Here is a 23,658-nt window from a genome sequence, read left to right as displayed (position 1 = left end):
GTTCTTATTCCATTTCACTGCTATTTCTGTGTGTTTATTTCTGCTGCTCTAGGCTCTTAGAGTATCTTTTATTTTCTCTGTTGTTTTTCTTTCTCCTCTCCTTCTAGCATTTTCTGACCTCCTGAAACTTTCCCTTTCCGTTCCATTCACCTCAATAAACATCAATTAGTTTTTTTTAAATCATATATAGAAAATAGCTAAATTTGGTTTCATCTGGAGCTCCAGGAGGCTGTTGCAGAAACTTCTCCAGAAGTTTTTCTTAAGATAATCTAGAGATAAGAGATTTGGCCAGTATTTCAGAGTAACAGCTGGATTCGATGATCGTCTACTCTGTTGGCATGAGCATGGCTGAGTTACCTACTCTGCACAGTGGCTTGGTCCCATTTTTTTTAGGTTGAAAAAATGTTTTAATATATATTATTAATATATTTATCTTTATGCTAATGCAGTTGTAAGTTATAATTTTAAATGTTATTTTTTTAGAGAGAGAGGGATCTAGGAAAGCAAATGAGTCCGAGGTCTGTTGAAGTCACCCTGCAGCTCCCTTCTGGGAAAGGACTCCAGCTTGGGCTTGTAGCTCAGTTAAGTTCTAAGAAGCTAGGTGTGGTGTTTGCTTAATTACCTGTGTCTGGGAAGGTGGAAGGAAGGCCTAACTTGGGATATGACACATTCACTGCTCTAGGAAGGAAGGTCAGACCAGTCTCTAGAATTCAGACATCATACTGTCACAGTGTTTCTGCTGAAGCATCTGATAAGTAAATCTTCTTAATGACACATTTTAACCATCCTTTTGGGGAGGAGTGGTGCGGAGTGATGGTAGAATATTTGAAGTTAATCCAATATTTTTGCTCTGGGATTTTTGCTATTTGGATGATGTATTTAACTTTATTTAAAACTAAAGAAAAAGTGTCTTCCTTATTAGCACTCTGGCTTATTTCATGGTGTCTGTTCTTTCTTTTTCCCATGCAGAGAGCACTGAAGAACAGAAAGACTTATGCAAAGCTCTTTGCTTAATTAAAGACATGATTGCAGCTGTGGATTTAAAAGTCAGCGAATATGAGAAAAAACAAAAATGGCTTGAGATCCTAAATAAGATTGAAAACAAAACATATACCAAGCTTAAAAATGGCCACGTGTTTAGGAAACAGGCACTGATGAGTAAAGAAAGGACCCTGTTATACGATGGCCTTGTTTACTGGAAAACCGCTACGGGTCGTTTCAAAGGTACCGTGGCTCTAACAGACCAATTTCTCCCTGTTGTTCACGCACATTATTCATTTAACAGAGGACAGATTTTCCAAAGAAAAATGGTTCAGTGATGCAGGCCCACACACAAACCCTAGGTCAGTGGAAAGATCCCTGTAGGATCAAGATGAAAACTTCCATAGGCAGAGGTGGCCCACGCTACAAACCTTAGGGGGAAGTTTGCTGCCTCAAGCAAAAGGCTTCCTATGTATTGCATGGGTTTTCAAGTTTGCAATGTTTGAATCAAAGGACCTGAGAATTCTTCTAATTGTTGGCATGGAAATATTATTCTGGAAAATGTGCCTACACACTCAGAATCTGTTGTGTGCCAAGCCAGCCAGGGGCTCAGACCATTGAGGGGAAAAATGAGCTCTAAACATCATCTTTGGGACTGAATGATATAATGCATAAATATACATAGTAATGCATAAATATACACGTTGACATTGGTGTGCTGTTTGCTATCAGGCATTAACCTGCCTGTTAATCTGGTTAGAGTCTAAAATAGTTTATTCTGATCCTTAAGAAATGATTCTGTAGCTAGCACCTTGTCCGAGGCTTTGTCAACACTGGCCACTGGATTTAAAACCCTAGAATGGCCTCTGGAGTTTAAAAATTTTACTGATGCTCAAGTCTCCTCCCAGAGGTTCTGATTTTATTGGTCTGGGGGTGAAGCCCAGGCATAGGGATGCTCAAAACACCCAGGTGAGTCTGCAGTCAGGGTTAAGCACCACTGGCCCAACCTTCTTGTTTCTGTTATGTCTTAGTATCTTCCTTAGGTAAGCAATGAGAGGAAGAGGTGGTTAAATTCCAGGGACTCCAAGGTTGTTACCCACTGAAGGATTATCAAGTTTTGGTAGTGCTTGCAACAAATGACCAAAGGACTTATTGATCAGCAACTTGAAATGTTGCAACTAAACATGAACCATACTTAGAATATTAACCACAACTAAAATATTAACCACAGTCTGTAGATCCTATTGCTCCAAGTCATTTGCTCTTTATCTGTTTTGTGGAATGAACAGCTGGGTAACTTTGTGTTAGAATGTTAGTGGTATAGTGAAGGTGGGTTCTTGTGAACAGTATGTAAGGGAGGTGTAGGACCTCAGACTTCCCTCAGATCCAGATGGAACAAAATAGCAGATTAGTATATATAGTAATTCAAGGCAGAAGCTGCCCATGAACATTTTTAATTAAGCACTTTTTTTGCCATAAAGGTAAGGGCTTGCTCCATTCTATTAGAACCTTGTTTTTTATTGAATATTTTTCTTCCATTTGGAAGGCTACAACATTAAATTTTGCTGGAGATTTAGCTGTACCAACAGTGATACACACAAGCGTGCATTGAAACACAGCTTACCTACTAAGTTATCTATAAAATATATCTTTAGCTATCATAATACAGGCATTTTAATAAAGGTTTTATAATTAGACTAAAAGTTAGTATTTATTTTTAGTATGTTTATTTAAATTATTTAAACATGAAATTAGAATTTTAATAAAGGCATTTGAATTGTGGTTTGCTTCATTAATACTAGTAATATTTTTCCTTTGAAGATATCCTAGCTCTGCTTCTAACTGATGTGCTGCTCTTTTTACAAGAAAAAGACCAGAAGTACATCTTTGCAGCTGTTGTAAGTATATGGCCGTGTGATGAATATTTTAATTGGTTTAATCCCACATCTCCTTGAAAAATGCCTGAAATTCCTAGTGAAATTAAATGGTCATTGGCAAGATCATGCCTGTGGTATATTCCCATTATTAGCGATTACAGTGTTCAGTAGCAAGGATCCAGTTGGGTTTACCAAGCATGATGTGCATTGATTTATCACAACCAGGACTGGTAGTCAACTGATGCAGCAATTTAACCAGTTGTGAAAATATTGAAGTACTTTGATACTGGTTGGTGAATAGGCACTGCCCTAAACCCCACAAGGGGACCCTCTGCTGTCTGGCTATCTTGGTCTTTCCTCCAGAAACCCCCTCCCCGCCCCAGTCCTGACCTCCCAGCACCTCAAATGTTAATGCTGGGAATAACAAGTCACTTCTGGCACCTCACTCTCTCTATCCCCATTGGACAGTGCCTGCTGTACCAGTTGCCAACTCCATTCATAACTGTTACGATGCTCCTTCTGCCAGACACGAGAACACCATCCTGGTATCTATAAAGTGTAAAGACGATTCTTTCTTAATTCTCCCATAATGGCTACTAATACTAAGGTTGTTCATGTAACACTTATCTTTGTAGTGTGTTATTGTAATCTCATTGCCAGCACAGAGTGAGACTCAGACTAGCAGTAAAACCAGTACTTTATAGCATTTCTTACACAGCATCTTGTCCACAGTGACTCGCTTAAAGATGGAAGATGTCATGAGTCAACCCCTTGTCAGCATCATGGAGCATCAGGCCCTGTTATAGGAAAGAATCTAAGATGCAGTACCAGTGTGGGCGGTATAATGGTGCTTCTCTACAATGTTAGTGTTTATCATCCATTGACTGATAGGATATTTGGGCACCATTAGCAGATATCCTCAATTCCAACTGGTTTTGGCAAATTCAAAGCTTAGGGAAGTTTATGTTATGCCGTTCAGAGAAAACAAAGAAGCATGCCTGCTCAGTGATGGATTCCGGGGAGGAAGAGGCTGGAGCAGTGTCTCAGCTGCCTCTCCATCTTGTCAGGTTGTCCCAGTAGGCTTCTTCGCCCTGTTCAGCACATTGCCTCTCATCAACACAGTGATGCCAAGTTGTATAAAGGTCAGAGATTATTTCACAAAGCTACACCAGAGGATAACAAGAGGCCTTAAACTAGTTCCATGGCCCTGATCCATTTGAACTGTATATATTGCAAATTTCATGACAACCTACTGATTTGTTCAACAACCTGTTTCTTCTATTATCTTGGATGCTCTGAAGGAACACAGAGAAAATAAGCAGGAAGGAGGGAGCATTTTGTTTGCCCTGTGGGATGGTGAGGGCCATGCTGGAAGAGAAAACAAATTCACACCACATTTTTATAGAAACAAAGGTTTCTCCAAAAACTAAGAACAGAAAGAAGCAAATCCTGCTTCTTGGGTGGTATAAGGCCGGGTGACCTGCTGATGGATCAAAAATTCGACACAGCAAAAAGACAGCTATCTTGTTTTCTAGGACAATGTGCAGATGGATTCAGATCAAGTTGTGATGTTCAGCTTAAAATATGACCTGAAATATGAATCTGTTCCTCTTACCTGATCTCTTTTTTTTGGGGGGGGGCCTTATATACCATTTTTTTTTTTTGAATTTTTGAATTTTGTTTATTTTTTTATACAGCAGGTTCTTATTAGTCATCCATTTTATACATATTAGTGTACATATGTCAATCCCAATCTCCCAATTCATCACACCACCCACCCCCCCAGTGCCATGTTCCCCCCACCTTGGTGTCTATACATTTGTTCTCTACATCTGTGTCTCTATTTCTGTCCTGCAAACCAGTTCATCTGTACCATTTTTCTAGGTTCCACATATATGCGTTAATATACAATATTTGTTTTTCTCTTTCTGACTTACTTCACTCTGTATGACAGTCTCTAGATCCATCCACATCTCTACAAATGACCCAATTTCGTTCCTTTTTATGGCTGAGTAATATTCCATTGTATGTATGTACCACATCTTCTTTATTCATTCATCTGTTGATGGGCATTTAGGTTGCTTCCATGACCTGGCTATTGTAAGTAGTGCTGCAGTGAACATTGGGGTGCATGTGTCTTTTTGAATTATGGTTTTCTCAGGGTATATGCCCAGCAGTGGGATTGCTGGGTCATAGGGTAGTTCTATTTTTAGTCTTTTAAGGAACCTCCATACTGTTCTCCACAGTGGCTGTATCAATTTACATTCCCACCAACAGTGCAAGAGGGTTCCCTTTTCTCCACACCCTCTCCAGCATTTGTTGTTTGTAGATTTTCTGGTGATGCCCATTCTAACTGGTGTGAGGTGATACCTCATTGTAGTTTTGATTTGCATTTCTCTAATAATTAGTGATGTTGAGCAGATTTTCATGTGCTTCTTGGCCATCTGTATGTCTTCTTTGGAGAAATGTCTGTTTAGGTCTTCTGCCCATTTTTTGATTGGATTGTTTGTTTTTTTAATATTGAGCTGCATGAGCTGTTTGTATATTTTGGAGATTAATCTTTTGTCTGTTGATTCATTTGCAAATATTTTCTCCCATTCTGAGGGTTGTCTTTTCATCTTGTTTGTAGTTTCCTTTGCTTCGCAAAAGCTTTTAAGTTTCATTAGGTCCCATTTGTTTATTTTTGTTTTTATTTCCATTACTCTAGGGGGTGGATCAAAAAAGATCTTGCTGTGATTTATGTCAAAGAGTGTTCTTCCTATGTTTTCCTCTAAGAGTTTTATAGTATCTGGTCTTACATTTAGGTCTGTAATACAGTTTGAGTTTATTTTTGTGTATGGTGTTAGGGAGTGTTTTAATTTCATTCTTTTACATGTAGCTGTCCAGTTTTCCCAGCACCACTTATTGAAGAGACTGTCTTTTCTCCATTGTATATCCTTGCCTCCTTTGTCATAGATTAGTTGACCATAGGTGCGTGGGTTTATCTCTGGGCTTTCTAGCCTGTTCCATTGATGTATATTTCTGTTTTTGTGGCAGTACCATGTTGTCTTCATTACTGTAGCTTTGTAGCATAGTCTGAAGTCAAGGAGTCTGATTCCTCCAGCTCTGTTTTTTTCCCTCAAGACTGCTTTGGCTATTCGGGGTCTTTTGTGTCTCCATACAAATTTTAAGATTTTTTGTTCTAGTTCTGTAAAAAATGTCATTGGTAATTTGATAGGGATTGAAGTGAATCTGTCGATTGCTTTGGGTAGTATAGGCATTTTTACAGTATTGATTCTTCCAATCCAAGAGCATGGTATATCTCCCCATCTGTTTGTATCACCTTTAATTTCTTTCATCAGTGTCTTGTAGTTTTCTGCATACAGGTCTTTTGTCTCCCTAGGTAGGTTTATTCCCAGGTATTTTATTCTTTTTGTTGCAGTGGGAAATGGGAGTGTTTGCTTAATTTCTCTTTCAGATTTTTCATCATTAGTGTATAGGAATGCAAGAGATTTCTGTGCATTACTTTTGTATCCTGCAACTTTACCAAATTCATTGATTCGCTCTAGTAGTTTTCTGGTGGCATCTCTAGGATTCTCTATGTATAGTATCATGTCATTTGCAAACAGTGACAGTTTCACTTCTTCTTCTCCAATTTGTAGTCCTTTTATTTCTTTTTCTTCTTTGATTGCCGTGGCTAGTACTTCCAAAACTGTGTTGAATAATAGTGGCGAGGTTGGACATCCTTGTCTTATTCCTGATCTTAGAGGAAATGCTTTCAGTTTTTCACCATTGAGAATGATGTTTGCTGTGGGTTTGTCATATATGGCCTTTATTATGTTGAGGTAGGTTCCCCCTTGCCCACTTTTTGGAGAGTTTTTATCAGAAAAGGGTGTTGAATTTTGTCAAAAGCTTTTTCTGCATCTATTGAGATGATCATATGGTTTTTATTCTTCAATTTGTTAATATGGTGTATCACATTGATTGATTTGCCTATATTGAAGAATCCTTACATCCCTGGGATAAATCCCACTTGATCATGGTGTATGATCCTTTTAATGTGTTGCTGGATTCTGTTTGCTAGTATTTTGTTGAGGATTTTTGCATCTATATTCATGAGTGATATTGGTCTGTAATTTTCTTTTTTTGTCTGGTTTTGGTATCAGGGTGATGTTGGCCTCATAGAATGAGTTTGGGAATGTTCCTTCCTCTGCAATTTTTTGGAAGAGTTTGAGAAGGATGGGTGTTAGCTCTTCTCTAAATGTTTGGTGGGATTCACCTGTGAAGCCATCTGGTCCTGGACTTTTGTTTGTTGGGAGATTTTTAATCACAGTTTCAATTTCATTACTTGTGATTGGTCTGTTCATATTTTCTGTTTCTTCCTGGCTCAGTGTTGGAAGGTTATACCTTTCTAAGAATTTGTCCATTTCTTCCAGGTTGTCCATTTTATTGGCATAGAGTTACTTGTAGTGGTGTCTTAGGATGCTTTGTATTTCTGTGGCGTCTGCTGTAACTTCTCCTTTTTCATTTCTAATTTTATTGATTTGAGTCCTCTCCCTCTTTTTCTTGATGAGTCTGGCTAAAGGTTTATCAATTTTGTTTATCTTCTCAAAGAACCAGCTTTTAGTTTTATTGATCTTTGCTATTGTTTTCTTTGTTTCTATTTCATTTATTTCTGCTCTGATCTTTATGATTTCTTTCCTTCTACTAACTTTGGGTTTTGTTTGTTCTTCTTTCCCTAGTTCCTTTAGGTGTAAGGTTAGATTGTCTGTTTGAGATGTTTCTTGTTTCTTGAGGTAGGCTTGTATTCCTATAAACTTCCCTCTTAGAACTGCTTTTGCTGCATCCCATAGGTTTTGGATCGTCGTGTTTTCATTGTCATTTGTCTCTAGGTATTTTTTGATTTCCTCTTTGATTTCTTCAGTGATCTCTTGGTTTTTTAGTAACGTATTGTTTAGCCTCCATATGTTTGTGTTTTTTACATTTTTTCCCCTGTAATTGATTTCTAATCTCATAGCATTGTGATCAGAAAAGATGCTTGATATGATTTCAGTTTTCGTAAATTTACTGAGGCTTGATTTGTGACCCAAGATATGATCTATCCTGGAGAGTGTTCCGTGTGCACTTGAGAAGAAAGTGTAATCTTCTGTTTTTGGATGGAATGTCCTATAAATATCAATTAAATCAATCTGGTCTATTGTGTCATTTAAAGCTTGTGTTTCCTTATTTTCTGTTTGGGTGATCTGTCCTTTGGTGTAAGTGAGGTGTTAAAGTCTCCCACTATTATTGTGTTACTGTCGATTTCCTCTTTTATAGCTGTTAGCAGTTGCCTTATATATTGAGGTGCTCCTATGTTGGGTGCATATATATTTATAATTGTTATGTCTTCTTCTTGGATTGATCCCTTGATCATTATGTAGTGTCCTTCCTTGTCTCTTGTAACATTCTTTATTTTAAAGTCTATTTTATCTGATATTGAGTATTGCTAACCCAGCTTTCTTTTAATTTCCATTTGCATGGAATATCTTTTACCATCCCCTCACTTTCAGTCTGTATGTGTCCCTAGGTCTGAAGTGGGTCTCTTGTAGACAGCATATATATGGCTCGTATTTTTGTATCCATTCAGTGAGCCTGTGTCTTTTGGTTGGAGCATTTAATCCATTCATGTTTAAGGTAATTATCGATATGTATGTTCCTATTACCATTTTCTTAATTGTTATGGGTTTGTTTTTGTAGGTCCTTTTCTTCTCTTGTGTTTCCCACTTAGAGAAGTTCCTTCCGCATTTGTTGTAGAGCTGGTTTGGTGGTGCTGAATTCTCTTAGCTTTTGCTGTAAAGCTTTTGATTTCTCCATCGAATCTGAATGAGATCCTTGCTGGGTAGAGTAATCTTGGTTGTAGTTTCTTCCCTTTCATCACTTTAAATATATCATGCCACTCCCTTCTGGCTTGTAGAGTTTCTGCTGAGAAATCAGCTGTTAACCTTATGGGAGTTCCCTTCTATGTTATTTGTCATTTTTCCCTTGTTGCTTTCAATAATTTTTCTTTGTCTTTGTCAATTTGATTACTATGTGTCTCGGCGTGTTTCTCCTTGGGTTTATCCTGCCTGGGACTCTGTGCACTTCCTGGACTTGGGTGGCTATTTCCTTTCCCATGTTAGGGAAGTTTTTGACTATAATCTCTTCAAATATTTTCTCGAGTCCTTTCTCTCTCTCTTCTCCTTCTGGGACCCCTTTAATGCGAATGTTGTTGTGTTTAATGTTGTCCCAGAGGTCTCTTAGGCTGTCTTCGTTTCTTTTTATTCCTTTTTTCTTTATTCTGTTCCGCGGCAGTGAATTCCACCATTCTGTCTTCCCGGTCACTTATCCGTTCTTCTGCCTCAGTTATTCTGCTACTGATTCCTTCTAGTGTATTTTTCATTTCAGTTATTGTATTGTTCATCTCTGTTTGTTTGTTCTTTAATTCTTCTAGGTGTTTGTTCTTTAATTCTTCTAGGTCTTTGTTAAACATTTCTTGCATCTTCTTGATCTTTACCTCCATTCTTTTTCTGAGGTACTGTATCATCTTCACTATCATTATTATGAGTTCTTTTTCTGGAAGGTTGCCTATCTCCACTTCATTTAGTTGTTTTTCTGGGGTTTTATCTTGTTCCTTCATCTGGTACATAGCCCTCTGCCTTTTCATCTTGTCTATCTTACTGTGAATGTGGCTTTTGTTCCACAGGCTGCAGGATTGTAGTTCTTCTTGCTTCTGCTGTCTGCCCTCCCCTCTTATCTAATCTCTTGAAGAGTTATCGGTGCCACACTTTGAGCACATTTGCCATTAAGTGGGACACTAGGAATGCAATCCACCAAATGTCAGAATGGAGGCAGCCACAACTTAGGTCCTCTTGGTATAATGTGTTTGGCTATGGACAGTAGTTAGATGGTGCTGATACTGTTTCTTGACGATGTTAGTCTGCCACATAGCTGCCTTCATAAAGGCCAGTCAAGCCCTTGTCAATGTCAGGGAGCAAAAGAGAAAGCATTATTCTGAGAGTCAATGCACACTACTGTTCAATCCTATGCTTTTTAGTTGCATCATGTACATTTAGTGGACACAAACCCAAGTATCATACTTTGTAGTTAACAGCATGAGAGAATTGATGCGTTAGCTAGGAGTATACAAATATCTGGATTTCCTAGTACTCGCCATAGTATTTTAGAAAGTTATCTTCATGCTGATGACCATAGGTGAGATGCTCTGCTCCTTGTGCTGTTTGAAACTTTTCTTTAGTAAATTCTTAACTTGCTACATGTTGCAGAAGACATGACGAATTTGAAAATGGCCAAGAAGATGAGCAGCTGAAAGTAGCCAGAGCTTGGAATAGCTTCCTTACAAGAGAATTTTGTTGTTTTTTAAAGAGGACTCTGGAAATGGGAGTAGGACCAACTCTAAAAATGAGTAGGAAAAAGTACATGTGTTCACTAAATCCTGGAATGCTAAATCTAGGAGGACCTCTTGAATATCAAAGAAGGTAGTTTCAAAATGAATGAACAATAAAAAAAACACAAAGTGAATGTGTAGATGTGCAAGTGCAAGTTCAATATGAAGCGACCTTAAGATCTTGTTATCACAGTGGAATCCTGAATGGAATGATTCACTAATAAAATCATCCACTTTCTGGAATCACCAATGGATATGGTGTAACAATGAGGCTGAATGTAGCAGTTCCTTTTCCTCTTTCCCTTGGGCAGAAGTTGTCAACTCTAGTGTCTACAGGGATTGGGCAGGAAATGTAAATGAGTAAACTGGACCGGACTCTTGCTATCAAGGAGCTGATAGAGAGTGGTAGGGACCACAGTGAACTGGTGAATTCATGCCCTGTCTCAAAGAGGGCAGGGATGGCTCAGCTGTCGCCTGTGTTTTATTTATGTTTTTAATTAATTTATTTATTTTTATATTTATTTTTGGCTGTGTTGGGTCTTTGTTTCTGTGCAAGGGCTTTCTCTAGTTGCGGCAAGCGGGGGCCACTCTTCATTGCGGTGCACGGGCCTCTTCACTATTGCGGCCTCTCTTGTTGCGGAACACAGGCTCCAGATGCACAGGCTCAGTAGTTGTGGCCCACGGGCCTAGTTGCTCCGCGGCATGTGGGATCTTCCCAGACCAGGACTCGAACCCGTGTCCCCTGCATTAGCAGGCAGATTCTCAACCACTGCACCACCAGGGAAGCCCCCACCTGTGTTTTAAAATGAAGCTATGGGCCCAGGATTGCCAATCTTCTGCTTTCTCCCAAAACCCAGAAATCTAGAGTTTTAAAAAAAGTGAAATGCTCAGTTTTTAAAGGCTGGCAATTATTTTTAAAAATCTTTTGTCAAAGTGCTGTGGCACAAAGAAAAGCTCTCTGCAGGCTGAGTTAGGCCTTTGCATCACTAGTTTTTAACATCTGTCTCCAAAGTAGACAGGTTACCTCGATTCCTAGAGATTTAATTTGAATTCTTGATCATCTCTAGTGTCCATGTGTGATTAGTACGAATAATCATGGTCATGTCCCTGATGCCTCCTGGTCTGTGGTGGTTTAATTAATGCTATGTTCCACCCACTGACCTATTTTTCATTTTTAAAATATCTGACACCACCACGTCCTCTCCTGCAACACTAAACAACTAGTTCAAATAGTTACATATACATATATTTGTGTGTGTGTGTGTGTATTCAGACCTACTCTGCCTCTTTATGTACAGAGGCTACTGACTTTGTAAGCTGAGGAAGCTAAAACTGTGCTTTGCAAGAAGGAAAGCAGATAAGGTCTTAGATAGTAGATCCATATTCGAATAAGGGATGTTAACAGTGCTCAGGGGCTCTCCCTAATTAGAACGGGCAGTGTTCCAAAAGCTCTGCCACAAAGTGGCTTTTACTTCCACGAGCAGAGGCAGGGAGCAGGACTGGGTAGACCAGTGGTCTGTCCCATCATGGCTTGCTCTTTTGTATTTGCTACTCTTAAGAATTGGATGAAGATAGAATGACGAGGTCCTCTGGTCATACCCTTGCACACAACTTCAGATGTGGTAAAGCTGGGTGATGCTGGGAAAGCCGACCTGTCAGCACCAAGGAGTCCGCAGAGAGGGATGGAGCAGTGTGTTCTGGATAAAGGCGTCGCTCAGTCCAAGAGTCCAAGAAGCAAAACCACACACTGCAACCAACTCTGTAAACAGTGGTAGAAGCCACAAGCCAAAGAAGATTCTTCATATTTAGCCCCAAACTGTTCATCCTGCCGACATTCTTTTGGCCATCATTTTCAACCATAGCTACCTACCCAAATTAGTATTATCAGTGTCTTATTCATCTTTGAATCCCCAGTGCTTAGAATGGAGCATTGAAGGATCATAGTAAATGTTGATAGAAAAGGTGATTTAATCATGGCTTCGATGCCAAATTTTAGACTTTGTTACTATTTCTCTCTGATGGAATTATGCCAAATATAGTTCTACTGACATTTATTGAGTTGCCTACTTTATTCAAAACAATGGGTTAGGCATATGAAGATGGATTAGATCCATTCCTGCCCACCAAGGGCTCACCTGGTTGGTGGGAACAAGAGGCATTTGCAGGTTGCAGTGAGGCTATTGTGCTCAGTACTACAATAGCAGTAGACATTGGTTCTGGGGAATCTGAGGTCTTGCCTCCCCGTTTTTTCTTTTTTAATTTATTTATCTAATTTATTTATTTTTGTCTGGGTTGGGTCTTTGTTGCTGCATGCGGGCTTTCCCCAGTTGCGGCGAGTGGGGGCTGCTCTTCGTTGCGGTGCGCGGGCTTCTCATTGCGGTGGCTTCCCTTGTTGCAGAGCATGGGCTGTAGGCGCCCGGGCTTCAGGAGTTGTGGCTCGCGGGCTCTGGAGTGCAGGCTCAGTAGTTGTGGCAGACGGGCTTAGTTGCTCTGCAGCATGTGGGATCTTCCTGCACCAGGACTCAAAACCCGTGTCCGCTGCATTGGCAGGCGGATTCCTAACCACTGCGCCACCAGGGAAGCCCTTGCCTCCCCAGTCTTACCTTTCATATTTACAGTTTACTCTTTGGTACTTGGGGTTCTGTACCCATCAGCTTGTTAAAACAGTGTTGCTGTTAACTGCCAAATCCAGTGGACTCTGTAGGTCTTCCAACCCTCTTAATCTCTTTGTAATATTTGATACACTGTTTCCTATACCATGCCCTTCTAGAAAAATCTCTCCATCCCTGACTACAGCAGTTTTGATATTTTTTTCTTACTGCTCTGATTGTTCTGTCTTTTTAGAAGATATCCTTTTAAACCACCAGTTCTTAAGGGCAAACATTCTCTTGTATCCTCTTTTTCCATCCTCTCTTCAGCATATACCCTTTTCATTGGAAATCTCATGAACTTCCACAGCTCTTCTGTGGAAGAGAAAAGGTTGACGTGAAATAAGATTTGCCTAATACTGTTGCTTTCCTTAGCTACTGTGTTTTGTGAGACCCTTGCTTTAAATAGGACACCGTTTCATCTGCACCTCATCCTATTTTCTGTAGGATCAGAAGCCATCAGTTATTTCCCTTCAGAAGCTCATTGCTAGGGAAGTTGCAAATGAGGAGAGAGGAATGTTTCTGATCAGTGCTTCATCTGCTGGTCCTGAGATGTATGAAATTCATACCAACTCCAAGGAGGAACGGAATACCTGGATGAGGCGGATCCAACAGGCAGTAGAAAGGTAACATTTCCTTCTGTCCATTATTGAGGCAATGGACTTGTTCCATTGGGGAAAATATTCTAACTGTGTCTCCCCTGCATGAAAACTTAGCCTCAGCCAGAAGGGTCTGCTCCCCGCCCCCTCCTCCAGCCTGCAGTAGCCCCTCATCTGCACCTTTTTTCTCCATGCCTTCCTGCCTGTAACGCCCTGTCTCCCTCTGCCTGTGTGAATCCTGCCCATCTTGGTGCAGCTCGCAGCTCACCTCCTTCGTGAAGACCTCTTCAGTTCCACTGGTCTCTTCCTTACCTGAAATTCCTTAACGCCTGCTCTCAAAGCATTTATTTGGTGCTTGTCATCTTCGGCCTTGCAGCTATTATCTTTTTTATGTATATATGTTTGGTTATTAGATTGGAAGCTCCTTGAGGGCAGGGACCATGTCTGTGTTTCTCTTTGTCCCTAATTCTGAAGAATCATTCAATAAACGTTTTTAGATTGGTGGATCTAAGTGTGCTACATCAACGTACTCCTCATTACTTGTGCAAAGACAGTTTTTATAAACAAGAGTGTGAGGGTGATCATTCTTAATGGTAACTTGATTAGTTAGATCTTGAATGATGTTGTATAAAATTCCTCCTCCTCCACTGCGCCCCACCCAACCTGGCACCCTACCACCATCCCCTCCAGTCTCTCTACCCTCATTAAGAATGGAAGTGTCCAAATGCAGTAGAAAGCAACAATTATGATTTGAGTTGTACCTACTGGTGGCATTGGTATTGTGTGCATGTATGAGTGTATGTTTGTGGATGTGGGTGTTTGTTGGAATATTTGAGTCATCCTAAACTGCTGACTTTGAGAGCTATGTTATATTATGCAAGGTCCATTATATACTCAAGAAAACCAAATCTCTTGGCCAGGGGGCATGATGAATTCTCTTTATGCTGAAGTTTTCTTCTCCGAATAATTCTAATGCCAAGTTCCCATGTCTTTCTAATGGACCTAAAGATACTTGGATTTGGTTTCAGTTGTCTCTCTTGACTATTGTCTTTTAAAGTTGCCCAGAAGAAGAAGGGGGAAGGACAAGTGAGTCTGACGAAGAGAGGCGGAAAGCTGAAGCCAGAGTGGCCAAAATTCAGCAATGTCAAGGTATAGTGCAGGCGCCTCTCGTTCCTGGGTCGTGCGGTTCTCCTTGGAGGTTGGGCAAGCCCAGGTGTCATGAATGGGAACGTATGACTAAATGATTAGTTCTGTGCACTGGAGGCCCACCCCGACCACTCCCCAAAAAATACGTACATACATGCATATATATATATCTATATAGATAGATATCAATCTATCTATCTATCTATCTATCTATCTACACACTGGCACTAAAGGTGCTCAAATAAAATGACTCCCTCCCTCCTTAGTGATTAAAACTATATTTAAAAAATTCTGCATGTAACATAACAGCAGTTGTGGATAGTATGGTGCAGATGGGCAGTGGAGCTGTTGTCTAGTGTTTTGAATTTAGATCTCACACTGTTAGGTCACGGTTGTATGACTTTGGACAAGGAACACAATAGCTCTGGTCCTCAGTTTCCAGATCTGTGAAGTAAGGAAATTAGATGAGCTCAGTGATTTTCGTCTCTGGCTGGGCCTTAGAATCACTTGGGGAGGTCTTTAAAAATTCTGATGCCTGGGCCTCACCCTCAATCAGTTCACCCAGAATCTGAAGGCAATGGGCTGTAGACATCAGTATTTTAAACTCTCCCTCGGTGATTCTGAGGCAGACTGAGAACCCCTGAATTCGCTTCTGGTTAAGGTCCCTTTAAGCTCTAAGAATTCTGTGACATGTTGAAATTAGAGGAAGATGCTGCATGCGAAGATGGTTAAAGACATTGGATGTTGAGAAACGAAAATATAAACCGGTATGTTTGGTTTTGACCAGGACTGGCTGAAGGCCGAGCAGTTCCAGGCCTTGCATTGTTTTCCCTTGTGGGAAGCGCTCATCGTGGACAGTGCCACCTCAATTTTCATTCCTGACCTTCATGTTTAGTCTTAATAGAAAACAGCCTGAATAAACAAAGATCGGCTTTGCAAGGTTTTCTGGAATTAGGGGAATGGGAAAGGAAATGAACATTTATTGAGTACAGCAAATTTACAGAAAAGACAAAGGAAGCTCAGAGATGTTAATCATTTGCTGGAAGCTACAGTCACCAAGTAGAATAGTTAGGATTTCAACCTAGGTTTGTCCCACCCAATCAATAACTTGTACTTGAACTGTTCAATGTACTGCTTGCTAACTAGCAACATCTTTATCTTAGAGCTTGGATTTTCATTAGTTGTACTCATGTGATAACTTTCGATGGTAAATACTATTTCTTAGAAATACTCAGTAACCAAGACCAACAAATTTGCACATATTTGGAAGAGAAGCTGCATATCTATGCTGAACTTGGAGAACTGAGTGGATTTGAGGATGTCCATCTAGAGCCCCACCTCCTCATTAAACCAGACCCCGGAGAGCCTCCCCAGGCAGCCTCATTACTAGCAGCAGCACTGAAAGAAGGTAAGTTGCTTCCAAAAGGATTTGGTTCAACAAATTCATAAAATGTTTATTGGGCAGCTACGATGTGCCATGTGCTACGGTCTTGGTGCTGAGGACACAGCAGAATAAGACAAAATCCTTACTCTCCAGAAACAGAGAGTCCTTACTTATTCCAGAAACAGCAACATATATTTTAAAAAAATGTCAGTTTGGTTCAAATGCTATGAAGAAAAATAAGGGTAAGTGGAATATAGAGAGTGATAGGGCTGGGAAGTTTCTATTTTTGATAGGATGACCAGGGAAGGCCTCTTTGATATAGTGATATGTGAGCAGACAAGAAGTAAGTGAGAAAGCCAAGTAGATATCTGGGGAAAGAATGTTCCAGATGTCAAGAACAGCAGGTGCAAAGGTCCTGAGGCAGGTGAGTGCCAGGCTTGTTTGAGGAACAACAAGGAGGTCAGTGCTGGTAGAGTGACGTAGGGGTGGAGAGTGGCAGGAGATGAGTCAGAGTTACCTAGGGCTCAGATTACATGGACCAGATCAAGGTAAGCACTCAGAACTTCATTCTGAGTGAGATGGGAAGCAGTACAGAGTTTTGAGTAGAGGAGTGACTTGATTTGTGTTTTAAAAGGAACCCTCTGGGTGCTGTGTGGAGAATAACAAAGTCTAGGGCATAACCGTGGGAGTTGGTGGCTAAAGGAGTGTGGAGGACAAGCTCACTGAAGGGGAAAAAGTTAGGGAGATGATAGGCCAGGGTACTGGAAGGACTGTGTTCACAGAATTGAAATTACAGAGAATTCTGACAAGAGTAGCACTGGGGGAGGTGAGAGAACTTGCACCAGGTGCCATGTCGTTTGAGGAGTCTGTAGATGAATGGCAACCAGGAGGACCAATGAGTGGTGTAATCTGGTGGCATGAACTTCAAGGGAAAAACAGGTTTAGGGAGGAAATGGGGCCAATAGTCTGGAAGTGACAATAGGGACAGAGGGTTTGGGAAGTAAAAGAGCCACCACCCGAGAGTGGCAGGGAATGCTGTCATTCAGCACATGGGTTGGTAAATTACAGACCACGGACTAAATGCGTCCCACCTCCCACCGCCTGTTTTTAGGCTGTAGTTTTATTGGAACACAGCCACAGCCCCGCTTGTTTCATATTGTCTATGGCTGCTTTCTTGCTACAGTGGCAAAGATGAATAGTTGCAACAGAGACTGTACGGCCCACAAAGCCTAAAATATTTACTGTCTGCAGAAATGTTTGCAGAAAACATATGCCAAGTTCTGCCTTAGAATCTCAGAACGCTACCTATGGAAGAGAATTTAGAAATGATCAAATCTATTGTATCTATTTCACGGTTGAAGAGACTGAGGTCTTAAGGAGGGCATAGAGGTTGTCTGAAGTGGAGTCCACTGATGGAATGAATCTCTTACTCATTTATTCATCAAATATTCATTAAGCATCTACCTACTGTGTGCACTATTGTTGGTGCCAACTAAGGAAACAGTAATGCTTTCATAAAAACTTCTAGTTGGGGAAGATAGACAATACACAAAGAAACAAGGTTATTTCAGAAAGTCACAAGAAAATAAGATAATGGGATTGGATGAGGGGAAGGCTTTGCTGTAGAGAGGTCAGGAAAGACTGCTCTGAGATTATATTTTGAGGTGAAAATTGACAGATGAGAAGCCAGCTGTTTGGAGATCTGGGGGAGGACCATTCCTGGGTAGACAGAATGTGAGTACATAGCCCCTGCATCTGGAATGGGCTTGGCATGTTCAGTGAAAGAAGGAAGGCAGGGTGACAGGAGGCAGAGGAGGCTGCTATGGGTGGGCAGGGACCAGATCTTTGTAGATAGTGGTTTAAAAAAAAAGAGAGAGAGAGACATTTTATTCCAAAATCAGTGGAAAGTTAGTTGTTGGAAGCTTTTAATCATGGGTGTAGCATGATCTTATTTATATCTTGAAAAGAATGAGGGTTGCTGAATGGAAAACAAGATCGGAAGGAGACTAGTTTGCCTGGAGACTGTTAGGAAGTGGTTACAGAGGCTGAGATGAGAGAGGCTGGGGCCTCGGTCTAGACCAGGACTTTTGGCAATGCAAGTAGAGGGAAGTGGGCAGAGGCAAGGTAGATTTTAGAAATAAAGCCAGAAGAACTTCCAAATGGGTTGACACAACCCAGGACCCTCTCATCGTCCCTGACGATGTCTTTATCAAATTAGTCGCGCACTCTCAATTTTAGCCTGTGCTGCTGGGCATTTTGTGATGCTCTGATACCTGGATGGTAGAACTTGGCACTGATCGTGCGCTGCCCTGTAGTAGAGTTAGTTGTGTGTGTCTCTTTCCTTCTGTAGTCTGCAAACTCTCCTTATTAGTTAGCAGACGCCCAGTGGCCCCCAGAACAGAGTAGGTGCTCAATGAGTAGTTGCTAAATTGAATCACTGGACAGAGGGTTTTAGAAATATTTGTAGAGTCCTCAGAATTATACTATCCTACGAGCTAGTTGCAAATTTTTAATCGTAAATAAGAACTTGACTTTCTTGGTGTGGCGTTTCCCAGTCTTACCAGATCCTAAGAGTAGCCACTGGTGCTTGTTTAAAATTCAAATCCCCTGTTTTCTCCTCTGGAGAATCTGATCCAGTAGGTCTAGGGTGAAGATTGGGAATCCGTATGTTATTTAAGGCACATTTGGGGAAATACTCTTTTGAAGAATAACTAATATTTCTGAGTAGCAAGTTTTGAAATCCTAATGCCTGGGGACTTCCCTGGTGGTCTGGTGGTTAAGACTGCCCTCCCAGTGCAGGGGGCCCGGGTTCAATCCCTGGTCAGGGAACTAGATCCCACATACCGCAACTAAGAGTTCTCATGCTGCAACTAAAGATCCTGCACGCGGCAAGGAAGATCCTGCGTGCCGGAACTAAGACCCGGTGCAGCTAAATAAATAAATAAATAATAAAAAATAAAATCCTAATGCCTGATATCATATTTAAATTAATTGATTTCAGGAAGTTTTTTTAGCATACTAATTTACTGGAAGTTGCATTTGAGTTATTTTTATACTGTTTGTTTTTTCATTGAATTAATTCTCTATCATAAAGTTATGCTAAAAGTATTGGTCTAGGTTGTGGGTTGGTAAACTTTTTCTGTATAGGGCCAGATAGTAAATATTTTAGGTTCTGCAGGCCATATACAGTTTGGGGAACACAGTCTTCTTGGCGCGTGTGTGTGTATTTTAACAATGCTTGAAAAAGGTAAAAGCCATTTTTAGCTCCTGGGCCATATGAAAACAGATGTAGATCAAATAGTTTGCCAACCCCTGAACTATGTATATGTATGTGTGCGTGCATATATATATATATATATATATATATATATATATATATATGCACGCACACATACATATTTTTTAATTTACTTTTGTTTTCCTCCTTCTCCTTAGCCGAGAGCCTGCAAGTTGCAGTGAAGGCCTCCCAGATGAGCGATGCGTGTCAGTCACCCAAGGAAGGTTGTGGAGAACCTGCTTTGCAGGATGTGTTCAGTTCTCGGGACGCACCCGGATCGCCTACTGCTTGTAAGTGAGCATGTAGCCTTTGCAGTGAGCCTGGGCACAGTCCCTGGAGCATACAGTGGGCACATAAAATGAAGGCAGTGACTCTGTCCTGATTTGAAGGGTACTTAGGGTATTCTTTTGAAAAGAACCTGAGAATAAATATGCTAGCCTCCTTTACCTATAGAAGTGACACTGGTGTTCCAAGGACAAGGACTTAAAGAATAGTTTGTAGGTTATACTGCCATTACCCAGGGAAGCTGTGTTCTTTGTCCAAACCCTACCCTGCCTTGTATTTGCTATGATTTACTGAATACAGTCTTGAAAGATCTTTTACACTTTTTGGTTTTTTGGAAAAGGGTCCCTGCAGTTCATTAAAGAGTAAGTCCTTTACCTTAATTTCATATCGTCAACTCAGAAAACTAGAATCTAATGCATATATGCACACATGCACATGCACAGACACAGAGACAGACAGACACACACACACATGAGGTTTGGTGTTGGGGTTAAAGGCAGAAATGCCGGAAGATTCTTGATCACTGTTGTCATACACCTTAGTTGAGGTCAGAATTCATTTATTAAACAATGTTTCAGTAGATTTTAAATACAGAAAAATAGAATGTGGTGAATCGATTTAGGTAATTTCTCAGAACTGAATTATATGTATAGTTGTGAGCTAATTATTTAGTTCCCTAGAGGTTTCTGAGATAGGACCATAAAGGATATAGTTTTCATTATGTCCTGGTGATTAAAAACCTTACTTCCACCCGGTCTTCTGTGCACAAGATAAAATGTCTTTAGTAGCTAGAGATTGGAGGATTAAATTGTCTTAGAATTTCTTTAACAGCATCCCTTGGTTAATTAAGATACATGGAAGCAGTATAGCTTTAACATTCCATACATTCTTTTTTTAAACCAGAGCTAATAATTATTCTTAAGTTCTACTTTATCTAATCCTGGGTTTCTATTTTCAGAATGTGCACATGTGTTTTTCATTTGGACACAGCCCAGATTTGTCAGGGGAGTTGTACTGCCCCAGGTGATTTCCTTTTTAAAGAAGAGCCTCATTATGCCGTTGAGGAAGTTCTAGCTAAAAATACGTGCAGGGATCTGCCACTGTTAGCCTCAGCCCGGGGACAGCTGGACAGGCTCCGCTCAGCTCCTGCAGCTGCTCAGAGCACGGGCCGCACCTACCTCCTGTCCGACCAGGCAGTGGAGGCTCTCCCTGTCTGTATCCACATCTCCCCTGACATCTGCTAGAACCATCGAGAGGCTGTTTACAGTGGCCTGAAGTCAGGGTTCACGTAGAGGAGGGTCAGGTTGGTGGGGCCTTGTACTGGTTTAGTCTTGTGCTGGGGTTTAGTGCTGGGCTGGATTGGAACACGGTGCTACAAGAGTTTGATTCTCTTTATAGAGCTGATGAGGGTGAAAAACACTGTCCTGAACGAAGGTCTGTAACTGGATGGTTTGGTTCTATGATTGACTTCGAGGACTGGGTCCTTCTAAGTCAGGCCCCTGTCAGTCTGAGCTTACAGACCAAGCAAGGCCCTCTATTTTTAGTCCTTGAAATACCTAATCAGGTGGGCAGGTATAATCTGCTTCCTGTGAAATGATGAAATTCTGAAATAGGATACAGGAGCAGAGGGACCCGATCCATCCCACTCTGCTGCCTTCGTTTGGCTCACCATCAGCTTCCTTTCCCATCTGATGGTCCTCCTATCTATTGGGGGGAAGAGAGAATGGCTAATTCTCTGGTAGTGCTTTTGGCATCTCTCTAAGAGTTAAGAATAGTACCCAAGAGTCGAACCGTTTTTTGAGTGACAGAAAAATCTCTATAAAATGTTTGTTCGCTATAGTGAAAAAGTGTTGACTAGCTTGAGCAAAATGAACTTAATTTTTAGTTGATGTAATTTGGAGCTATTTCGGCTTAAACAAAAACTTCTTTGTAATCAAAGAGGCCTTTGGAATCTCAGAGGACTGTCATTTCCCAAAGACCAAAGTGTTTTCTAATTAATTTAAATAAAGAAAAAAAAAGTATTTCCTTCATCAGTAATGAAGTTTCAAGATAGCACTGTCACAAAGCGAATATCTATTTCACCAGGGTCCTGATTGGACATGGTTCCAATGAGGCTCTGTGTGTGAAAGGGCTTTGGAAAGTCTAGTTTTAATAATGTGCAAGGTGAGCATGGTATAAATTTTAACTGAGTTCACGTGGGTAAAGAAATAAAATCCCACCAATGGAGATTTAATGGATGGCGTGAAATCTGTATTTGGTACTTAAACATATCTCTGGACTAGAAATATGTCTGTGTTTTCATATGTTAAATATACAGTATTTACAGTATTTGTGAATTTACAGCATAAGTAAGAATTGTGAGGGAAAAAACACACTTGGTAATTATTTTAAAAATTAAGTTATTTGGAGATGAGGACAGCTTCTCAGTTTGTATGACTCTGAGCTCATAAAGTATTAGCCGTCTTCACCTGCTTAGAAAGATGTTTCATTCCTGCCATTGGATGCCTCCCTTCTAACCTTGTTTACGGTCTGCTGCTCTTGTACCGGCCCTGAGGGAGCCTTTCCCAGACCTGTCTCCTTAGACCTGGCCTGCCAGCCCTTGATTTTCTTCTATGGTGCCTGTTTTCAATTTAACCCTCCCCAGGCGGCTTTTCCTATTAAGTGAAAGTGAGATGCAGAATCCTACCCTTTTGGTACCACAAACATCTCTCCGCTAGAAAGAAAGCAAAGTAAAAAGATGGGTGACAATGGGTGCTGTGGGTCAGTTTGGCATCTACTAGTGTGTAAGCTCCCTGGGGGCAGGGATTCTGCACTTTGCTCTGTACTTTTTTAGCACCTCTTATAAGAATATTCTATACATGCGATGTTGTGATGTTTCTTGTCTTGGAATATGTGTCAGCTGAGTACAAAGAACCCAGTCTGCTGGCTGATGTTTGATGATGTCCTTTTTGTTTCTGTCTCAATGGCGTGCTTCCAGCACTAGTCACAGAAGGGACAGGAGGAAGAGGCTGTTGGGATGTGGATCCTGGGACCCAGGGTGTGGGAACCGACCTGGCGGTCTCTGATGCGGGGGAGAAGGTATTGTGAACTGATTTGTTAGTAAACAGCACCGGTTACTTTGTGTAATAAAACCACCTCAGCTCCTGGTGTGTCCACGGCAGTGAATAGTCCGCAAGTGTTTTCCTGCATTGTTCTTAATTTCAGTATTCGTACTTAAACTTTCCAACTTTTTTCTTAAAATGTTCTTGCTTTTCTGATATCGTGTAGGTGTAAACCAAGAAACAAATGAAAAGTTATTAAAAAGATTTAAAACTCAAATGTTTATTTGTGTGTCTGCGCTTTTGCTTCTGGTCTCACTTTCCGCCTTGCAAACCTCGAGCTTTTCACCCACTACATATAGTAACTCTTGGCTGAGAGGTGGTCCTGGGCATCCAGACCCTTAGGCAACCAAGTGGTGCTAAAGTGGCAGAAACAATTTTGACTTTGGAGTATTCTGACTTCTTCACTTTCTTTTACCTTCCTCTCCTTTACGATTGTTTTCCTGTCAGCACCCCTGTTGTCACCTGCCTTTTTGTGATTGATAGACTTGTAATCAACCTAACCAATTTCTGCTCTGGGGCAAAGTGATTCCAAACGCCTCTTCTTTTTTTTACGTACTATACACATAGGTTATAACACACTCTTTTAAACATTAAATGCATGAAATTTTCTATTAACATCAAATGAAACTGAGATGTCAGAGAGAGAGAGGGAATAAGAATACGATTCTGGGAAGTGGCTAGTGGGCCTTCCCAGGATTATCTGGGGCTCAAGAGTTTCACTTTATCTAAAATCGAATTAGGCACATTACCAGATACCACTGTGTGTTAATGTGGGAGGATGACATCTGTCAGATCTTTATGTAATGTTTTGTATATCATATATATTTTTGTATATATTACATATGACTGAGAAACCAAAGATATTTTAAGAGCCATAGAAAAGATGGCTGTGATTTAGTGTTTTTTTTAAACTTCATAGGCCAAAATGAAAATAGTCGTTAGAGTTTACTCCACTTAC

The 23,658-nt window shown here is 40.6% G+C and overlaps 1 protein-coding gene across 14 annotated transcripts in view; it reads left to right on the top strand.

The window, feature by feature from the left end:
* ARHGEF28 (Rho guanine nucleotide exchange factor 28) overlaps nt 1–23,658 on the top strand; it is a 312,161-nt gene that overhangs the window by 250,159 nt on the left and 38,344 nt on the right. For all 14 annotated transcript variants that reach the window (XM_082457061.1, XM_082457062.1, XM_082457058.1 and 11 more), the window contains 7 exons: nt 970–1,224; nt 2,803–2,879; nt 13,356–13,534; nt 14,565–14,656; nt 15,879–16,061; nt 19,473–19,604; nt 22,577–22,677. In XM_082457061.1, coding sequence (XP_082313187.1) covers nt 970–1,224; nt 2,803–2,879; nt 13,356–13,534; nt 14,565–14,656; nt 15,879–16,061; nt 19,473–19,604; nt 22,577–22,677 — 1,019 coding nt within the window. The remainder of the gene's footprint in view (nt 1–969; nt 1,225–2,802; nt 2,880–13,355; nt 13,535–14,564; nt 14,657–15,878; nt 16,062–19,472; nt 19,605–22,576; nt 22,678–23,658) is intronic.

The sequence above is a fragment of the Balaenoptera physalus genome, assembly GCF_965194825.1.
Source record: "Balaenoptera physalus genome assembly, chromosome: 3".
Taxonomy (NCBI): domain Eukaryota; kingdom Metazoa; phylum Chordata; class Mammalia; order Artiodactyla; family Balaenopteridae; genus Balaenoptera; species Balaenoptera physalus.
The sequence above is the reverse complement of the archived record's forward strand: the minus strand, read 5'-3'. Positions and strand labels throughout refer to the sequence as shown.